General features: G+C 44.0%; 1 protein-coding gene across 1 annotated transcript; it reads right to left on the bottom strand.

The window, feature by feature from the left end:
• Positions 1-2,873: 2,873 nt before the first annotated feature.
• On the bottom strand, positions 2,874-5,205 carry LOC106561499 (uncharacterized). The gene is made up of 2 exons (XM_014125543.3): positions 5,010-5,205; positions 2,874-4,692 (listed from the first exon to the last, which is right to left on the bottom strand). The coding sequence occupies exons 1-2, from the start codon at positions 5,150-5,152 to the stop codon at positions 3,018-3,020; spliced, it is 1,818 nt and encodes a 605-aa protein (XP_013981018.2). The 5' UTR covers positions 5,153-5,205; the 3' UTR covers positions 2,874-3,017.
• Between the last annotated feature and the right edge of the window lie 4,236 nt (positions 5,206-9,441).

Genomic DNA, 9,441 nt, shown 5'->3' with positions numbered 1-9,441 from the left:
GGCTCATTGTAATGGCTGGAATGGAATAAATGGAAAGTATCAAACAGATGAAACATTTGGAAACCCCACGTTTGACTCCGTTCTATTGACCCTCTATAACATCTGCTAAACTATGTATGCAACCAGTAATCTTTGATTTGAGTGTTCCCAAGCCACCATACAATGTTACATACAGAAGGCATGTTTAGCCAATGCTTTGTGAATTCAAAGCTTACACACACCACAGAAGCCATTCACTTCATCAGTAAATATTCCCATCATTCTGGTGATGGGACTCTAATAGGACCGTCTTCCTAACTGTATGGGCTACCTTTCTCACATTGTGGGTCGTATAGCCTATTCACAATGGGAGAAGTAAATGCACGACACCAAAATAATACGCCGAAGAAACAACATTGGAATGTAGAGTGCCGTATAGCACTTTTCCCTACTAAAGTGAACCCTCAAGGGAGGAATTAACTTTATTGGGAATGTATGGGGCCCAAGAGATATCTGTTTGGGGATTTACTCTAAGCTTAACTTCGACTTGCATCATGAAACCAATACAAACAGCAACTCAAATACCAGGTGAAGAACAATAGCTAGAATTGAATATACAGTAAGCTAACCAGCATACTGTAGCTGCACATTGCCTGAATGAACATCAGTCATTGAGTATAATCTATAACTTAGACAGAGTTGGCAATAATGTAAGTTAATGGACAGTATACTAGACACTGTAATGACAGAGATGTGAACCAAGTATTTAAACCATTTCTTGGCATCAAGTTATCACTAATTGCATTAAAGCAGAAGATGACCTCTGTACTTTAGATGCGAGAAAAACCAGCAACGATCTTCTCCTTGCTGTTGGCGCATCTTCCAACAAATGTGCTGCAGAATCAATTGAAGGGCAAGAACAAGCTGTTTACAGACCATATCACAAGTTCAGAGCAGCAACACTTTCTCATAACACAAAAGTAGCACTTACAGTATAAGCAGCCTTCCCTGTATGCTTCCAGAATCAGTGCCTACCTGCTCCGGAGCCCGAATGCGATTAGTAATGACACTGAGTCTCAGCCTGTAAGTGCACACCTGAGCACCACACAGAGAGAGCAGACCAAAACGTAGACCCCGAGGATGTAAGTGAAGGAGGATTAGATTTCATTCAAAGCGGACACATTCCCGTCTCCCTCTGATTGATACCCGAAGTACAGTACAGTAAGAGGGAGGAATTTACCTGGACAAAGACATGGAACACAGACTAGTTACTGAGGTATGCTCACCTTGCCTGGGTGTACAGTAGTATAGTACAAGACAGGGGTTTACCTTAGAAACATTGAATACACTGATGTTCTCTCTGTTATGTTAGCCATGTCCTGTGTGAAGTGGATATGATTCAACAATAACATAATTAGAATATACCTTGTCTTGATAAAATTCACCCAACATAGAAATTTAACTCATAGTGTGGTCTCTACTAGTGCATCGTCTCTAAATACTAATACAGTTGCAACAAAGAAAAATAACACAGAACAGTCTTTTTTTTTTTGGAATACATGTATTCAAATGGTCCAAATAAACGGTGAAAAGGGCTAGGCTAGTTTAAGCCATGCTACAGAGGGATGTTTGAGATTATACAAGGCATATTCAGGATTATTTTGTTCTTATTTTACAAAGCAATATACACACAGTGGCCAGTATATTAGGTACACCAACCCGTTCGCGAAAATGGTTTGCTCCTACAGACGAGTCACGTGGCCTGCTATATAAAGCAGGCAGACAGGCATCGAGGCATTAAGTTACTGTTCAATATAATGGGCAAAACGAGTGACCTAAGCAGCTTTGAGCGTGGTATGATTGTCGGAGCCAAGCGTGCCGGTTCCAGTATCTCAGAAACACATGGTTTCCTGGGCTTTTCACGCACAACAGTGTCTAGGGTTTACCAAGAATGGTGCGACAAACAAAAAACATCCAGTCAGCGCCAGTTCTGTGGGCGAAAACAGTTCATTGATAAGAGGTCGAAGGAGAATGGCAAGAATCGTGTAAGCTAACAGGTGGGTCACAAACAGGCAAATAACAGCGCAGTACAACAGTGGTGTGCAGACCGGCATCTCAGAACGCACAACTCTTTGGTCCTTGTCACAGATGGGCTATTACAGCAGACGACCACACTGGGTTCCACTCCTATCAGCTAAAAACAAGAACTGGTTCCAGTGGGCACGCCATCACCAATACTGGACAATTGAGGAGTGGAAAAAAGTAGCCTGGTCCGACGAATCCCGGTTCGTGTTGCGCCATGTGATGGCAGAGTCAGAATTTGGCGTAAGCCGCATGAGTCCATGGCCCCTTCCTGCCTGGTGTCAATGGTACATGGTACAGGCTGGTGGCGGTGGTGTAATGGTGTGGGGAATGTTTTCCTGGCACACATTAGGTCCCTTGATACCAATTGAGCAACATTTCATGCCTGAAGAATTCTATTCTGGAGGCAAAGGGGGTCTGACGCAGTACTAGATGGGTGTTCCTAATAAGCTGGCCACTGAGTGTATATACAGTATAGCATATTGACAGAAATAATGTAGCTGTATATTCTTTCTAAGTAGTTTTTGAGAATGTACATATCAAGGCATTGAATAAAGCTGGAGGTTTCTCTGCAACAGTGATATGATAATATCCAAATGCTTGGGTTAGTTCTACCCTCTAGGGTTCATTTTGGACACCACATGTTTACATTTCAAATCAATCATTCTACACTGAAAGTTAGTCATACAGTACAACAAGTATCCCCATCACACAATATGGCCCAGCCAAAGTAGGCTACATAGAGCATGCCATCTACTTTGTTGCCACAACAACATACAGATTATAAATGGATAAAGCAAATGTAATGCAAGTTCAATGCAAAATAAGTCACCACCTTTATTTAATGTATTATTAGACTAGTTTGGCATAGAACACAATGTATCATAGGCATAATATTACAAAAAAGGAGCCCCACAATTGCATGCTGTGGAAAGTTCAGTTTGTGGTGAAATAAATCACTGACATATTTTCTTGTGTTGCTTTAAATTCCAAGCCCGATTGAAACTCTTCCCACAATTAGAGCAGAGGTAAGGTTTCTCTCCAGTGTGTAGTCGAATGTGTGCTCTTAAATGTCCTGGCAGAAAGAAACTCTTGTCACAGTAAGTACATGTGTGCCGTCGTTCCCCCTTGTGAAATAGCAGGTGCATTCTGAGTCCCTGAGCGTGATGGTATCCCTTCCCACAATCAGGGCATTTATGTGGTTTCTCTCCTGTGTGAATGCGCATGTGAAGCCGTAATGTCTTTGCAATGTTGAATGTCTTGCCACACTCCTTACAAGAGAATGACCTCTCTCCTGTGTGGGTTAACATATGAACCTTCAAGGAGCTGGCCTGCGTAAATGTTTTACTGCACTCTTTGCAAGAGAACGGTGTCTCCCCTGTGTGAGTGCGGCGGTGTATTCTCAAACCTCCGATCTGTTTGAATTTTTTACCACACTCCTCACAAGTGTGGGACTTAACATTGGAATGAACTTGTTTATGTCTGGCCAGTTGGGTGAGGTTAATAAAGCTTTTTCCACACTCCTCACAGAGGCAGGATTTTTCTGGTTTGGGCCTGTGAGTGTACTGGTGCCTCTGAAGACCATCCAGAAGTCCAAAGCTCTTCCCACACTCCTCACAAGAATGCGGTTTGATACCAGTATGGTTTGACTGATGCTCTTGCAATATGGACAGTGTGGAGAAGCTTCGCCCACATTCAGGGCAGGGGAAGGCTGTTCTGTGTACTTGCTTCTGATGCTTTCGCAGACGGTACTCTGAGACAAAACTTTTCCCACATTCAGAGCAAGGCAATGCTTTTTCCTCTCCATGCGCTGCTGACATATGCATTTTCAAGTTGTAGAGGAGTGTGTAGCTCTTCCCACACTGAGAGCAGATGTGGGGACCCTCGTGGACTTTCATATGTTCTTTAAGGAACTTCAGCACACTGTAGCTCTTTCCACAGTCGTGGCAGGTGTGCAGCTTCTCCCCTTGGTGATTTAGCTGATGATTCTTTAAGCTCTCTGGTCGGGTAAAACTCTTCCCGCAGGCGGTGCAAACATGTGGTCTTTCCCCGCTATGTGTTGTCATGTGCCTTTTTAAGCGAGATGCTGAACAGAATTTCCTATCACACTCGGTGCAACCGTGATTCTTCTCACCGTGCGTTGTCAAGTGCTTCCTTAGGCACGGTGCAGATCGGAAGCTCTTTTCGCATTTCGTGCAACAGTGTGTTCTGTCAGCATCATGCATTGTTAGGTGCTGCTTTAAGAGCGATGCATAAGGGAAGCTCTTCTCACAAGTTATGCAATAGTGTAGGGTTTTATCAGTGTGCCTAATCTGGTGCTTTTTCAAATGTAAGGCGGTATGGAAGCTCTTGTCACACTGGGTACAAGAGAAAGACACTGAATCAGACTCAGAATCCTCCTGTGATGAAACCGAACTGTCTGCTTGGTTTGCTGGCTGATCACTTAGATTCTCTTCTTCCAGTGTGTTCATCTGTTGAGTGTACTCAATGCGCACCTCATCTATTTCAATCTTTATTTCAGGTGAATCAATGTTATTTGCCTTGTTCTCTGGATCATTGCGGCTTTGGTGTTCATTAATCATGTTCTCCATCTTGATAGACGGAGGGAAGGGGTGCAGTCTAATTTTCTGTCTGGGGAAAGTGACAGAAAATAACGTGTGAAGAGAATATAATATAAAAAGGCATGGCTAATGCAAACAAAACCTCACTGAACGTCTGTGTCAAATGTTTCATGGTGTTGTGGATGTGGACGACCACCGATTTCAAAGCAAAAAGTGTACGAACTAAACCAAACGTGAACGTTAGCTGACTAGCTAGCTAGTTTGATTGCCTGCAGTGTTCATACCGAATGGAAACACAATATTGTTAGTTTAGCTATATGACTCAACCAGAATGCACAACACGAAAACACACAAAACTACTGCTAACACCTAGAAAAGTCAAAATACCTGTAGCTATGTTCGTTTTTGGACAAAAACAACAGCGCAAAAATCAGCGTCTCGTCAGCAACACTAAAAAAGTACTTCCTGGTCACGGCATTTCGAAAATGTTCGAAATAAAAGTCCCCCACGTAATAGTAGAAAAGTGTCATCAACCTGTCTTTTTTAAAGATGTCTAAAAAAAAATGGTCTAAACATTAACAACTAAGTACTTCCGGGTCACAGCTTTATGGAATCCTTCAGAATAAGAGTCCTATCTTGTGCACTTCGTACATTAATAATTTTGGGGAAAATGATGGAAAATATGCACAATTATTAATATATTGTATAATAATTATCATACAAATAATTTTAGAAAGATTTTCTAAAATATATTACATGATTAAAAAGTATATTTGATCATCAATGTTTTTTTGTCCGTGTACTCCTATAATTTATTGGACTGTACACACACACACATATATATATATATATATATATATATATATAAATCCACAGAGTTTACAGGTGCTCCTAAGTAGAATGGACCCCCCTTTTACTGTGATATAATATACAGAAAATTGTTTACGGTGTAATAACTATGTACAACATGAAAAAACTATTCAGCGGATTGCCAAAACTTTAAGGGCCACAGAGAATATATTGGCACAGGTGTTGTTAGGCCCAAGATCATGACTAATAGAAAGGCCATCCAAATTATGATTATAGCTAGTTTTGATAGTGCAGCTACAGTTTGACTGACATTGTGAAATCTCCAATTAGAATAAAGTGTTGTTGTTTTCCCCCCACCCACTACATGCAGTTGAGAGGTCTATAGTTGGCTGAGAATAAATATTCACCTAAACGCTTGCTCATAGCGCATATTTTCAAGCAACAAACATTGAAAATATAAGACAGTGCTCTATTTTTCCCCTTGCCTTTCCATACCTGAGAGTCCACAATTAACTATCACCCTCCTGCTCAGGTTAGCTCTCTCCGATGATGGCTTGCAGACCTTCTGGTACCTACCCAAACTGTCAGCCCGGTGTCTGACCTTCTGGAACATACCCCAACTATCAGCCCAGTGTCTGACCTTCAGGTACCTACCCCAAGTGCCAGACCAGTATCTGACCTTCAGGTACCTACCCCAACTGCCAGACCAGTGTCTGACCTTCAGGTACCTACCCCAACTGCCAGACCAGTATCTGACCTTCAGGTACCTACCCCAACTGTCAGCCCAGCATCTGACCTTCTAGTACCTACCCCAACTGCCAGACCAGTATCTGACCTTCAGGTACCTAGCCCAACTGCCAGACCAGTGTCTGAACTTCAGGTACCTACCCCAACTGCCAGATCAGTGTCTGACATTCAGGTACCTACCCCAACTGTCAGCCCAGCATCTGACCTTCAGGTACCTACCCCAACTGCCAGACCAGTATCTGACCTTCAGGTACCTACCCCAACTGCCAGACCAGTGTCTGACCTTCAGGTACCTACCCCAACTGTCAGCCCAGCATCTGACCTTCAGGTACCTACCCCAACTGCCAGATCAGTGTCTGACATTCAGGTACCTACCCCAACTGCCAGACCAGTGTCTGACCTTCAGGTACCTACCCCAACTGTCAACCTAGTGTCTGACCTTCAGGTACCTACCCCAACTGCCAGATCAGTGTCTGACATTCAGGTACCTACCCCAACTGTCAACCTAGTGTCTGACCTTCAGGTACCTACCCCAACTGTCAACCTAGTGTCGGACTTTCTGATACCTGCCCCGCCTGCCTCTCCGGTTCTTTCCATCCGAGTGCCTTGTCCACCTGTTTCTCCCATCCCTGACCCAGCTGCCTCCCCGGTGCTAGCCAGGCCTGCCAATGCCATATCAGGAAGGTGTGTGTCGGAGAGATCTAGCTCTTACAAATCCGGTCTGCTATGCAGGACCAGCAGCTACCAGAGCTAATGGACGTCCGACAGGTCATATTACCTGAGCCCTTGATCTTCAGAAGCACCGAGACGTTGTTCCTGTGTAACCCACCCAGCTAATGTAGCCGGAGATGACGGATGTCACCGCCTGCCCAGATCTACATCCAGCCATACAGGTAGCACAGACCACTCTGCTATACTGACCAGTAGGAGAGCAGTGCAGGTGGGCGAGAGGTGCCCCTCTCACAACCTCTTGGTCCCATTGGCAAATCAAATCAAATCAAATGTATTTATATAGCCCTTCGTACATCAGCTGATATCTCAAAGTGCTGTGCAGAAACCCAGCCTAAAACCCCAAACAGCAAGCAATGCATGTGAAAGAAGCACGGTGGCTAGGAAAAACTCCCTAGGAAAAACTCCCTAGAAAGGCCAAAAACCTAGGAAGAAACCTAGAGAGGAACCAGGCTATGAGGGGTGGCCAGTCCTCTTCTGGCTGTGCAGGGTGGATATCATAACAGAACATGGTCAAGATGTTAAAATGTTCATAAATGACCAGCATGGTCAAATAATAATAATCATAGTAGTTGTCGAGGGTGCAACAAGCACGTCCGGTGAACAGGTCAGGGTTCCATAGCCGCAGGCAGAACAGTTGAAACTGGAGCAGCAGCACGGCCAGGTGGACTGGGGACAGCAAGGAGTCATCATGCCAGGTAGTCCTGAGGCATGGTCCTAGGGCTCAGGTCCTCCGAGAGAAAGACAGAAAGAGAGAAAGAGAGAATTAGAGAGAGCATATTTAAATTCACACAGGACACCGGATAAGACAAGAGAAATACTCCAGATGTAACAGACTGATCCTAGCCCCCCGACACATAAACTACTGCAGCATAAATACTGGAGGCTGAGACAGGAGGGATCAGAAGAGCGGACTCTTATCAGACAGTGGCACATGCACGCCTCCCGTGCCAAGGCTAAGCAGGAATGGGAGAATAGCCAACGAGAGTGCAGGAAGGAGGGTTAGTCCAATCACCTGGTTGAGTTTTACACCAGTCAACCCCAAACCACAGAGGCAGGTGACAGATTTGATCCAGCTCCTACTGATCCAGGCCGTTGTGCAGGAGCAGCAGCTACTGTTGGAAATACTGTTGGATCAGATTCTTCCCATGAGACCCAACAGGAGCCACAAGTACTCTTCTCCCTGGGGTGGGTAGCTTCTCTGAGGGTCTTCTCTCCCTGAAGACGGTCTACTTTAACCCTTGAGGGAGAACGCCACCCTGGAGTATCCAGAGTATCCATTAATCCATTTGTTATTCTAGTTAGGCCAATGTTAACTTCCACTCTGCCTGTGCCAATGAATGCTTTTCTAATAAAGCTTTCTTACAGTTAAACATGTGGTGTCAGTTTGTGTTAGAATAGAACAATATAGAACCCATTTAACAATAATAGAACACATTTGTCTTCATTGGATTTGTTGAATCAAATGTTTTTGTATGTGACAGGTTGATGATGAATATATTACAACAGAAAGTAACATTTAAATCACACTCAGAAGCTCCTCTACTTTCTTTATGACTGGACTATGAGGTACAGTAAGTAGCATGTGCCAGATCTTTGTACTGACCAAGGAGAGATATTGAGGAGTGAGTGCTGACTGGACTAAGAAAAGATCCAATTCAAATTCTTATTAACCCGGAGGAGGCACATCAGACACACCATAGTCTCACATTTCCCCACAACAATTTGTACTACAGTATTTGAAATGAGTTCCGTCAGGACCTATCCCGCTGTAACAACACATTATATCCCACAGGAGGCACTAAAGGTATGGACAGGAGGTTGGAAAGCAGGGAGGAGCAGACTGCAGTGCACACATACTATTAGAACACTTTGTACCTTTAACACCATCTGAACTTTCTCACATTCTCAATTATCTAAATTGAAGAAAATCTAATACCCGCTCTGACATGGTCATCTTCAGGCTGATATGGTTTCAAATGACAATTACAGTAAAGGTAGCAGGAGGAAATGATACTATGACAAATGAAGGACTTCAATTGGTCGTAAGGACAATACGTTAATAGATGATGATCCCTTGGCTTTTCAGTCCATCATGATAAATACTTTTTTGGGCAACTTATGTATTGTTGTCTGAGGTCCACTATGAAACATATTTGCTCCACCAAAGCTCTGAGCTTATGAGCATTATTGAGGCATTGCTCAAGTTTACAACCTCTCCCTCAACGTGAGCAAGACGAAGGAGCTGATTGTGGACTACAGGAAAGGGAGGGCCGAATAGGTCCCCATTAACATCGATGGGGCTGTAGTGGAGCGGGTCGAGAGTTTTAAGGTCCACATCACCAACGAACTATCACGGTCCAAACACACCAAGACAGTCGTGGAGAGGGCACAGCAACACCTTTTCCCCCTCAGGAGACTAAAAAGATTTGGCATGGGTCCCCAAATCCTCCAAAACTTCTACAGCTGGACCATCGAGAGCATCCTGACCGGTTGCATCACCGCCTGGTATGGCAACTACTCTGCATCTCAC

The sequence above is a fragment of the Salmo salar genome, chromosome 10 (assembly GCF_965601325.2).
Source record: "Salmo salar chromosome 10, fSalSal1, whole genome shotgun sequence".
NCBI lineage: Eukaryota > Metazoa > Chordata > Actinopteri > Salmoniformes > Salmonidae > Salmo > Salmo salar.
The sequence above is the reverse complement of the archived record's forward strand: the minus strand, read 5'-3'. Positions and strand labels throughout refer to the sequence as shown.

Excerpts from the sequence above, each read along its gene's own strand:
- LOC106561499 (XM_014125543.3), bottom strand. The coding sequence starts at position 5,152 with ATGACACTTTTCTACTATTACGTGGGGGACTTTTATTTCGAACATTTT. Across the intron at positions 4,693-5,009 it reads AAAAACGAACATAGCTACAG|ACAGAAAATTAGACTGCACC; the intron begins GTATTTTGACTT and ends CACTTTCCCCAG.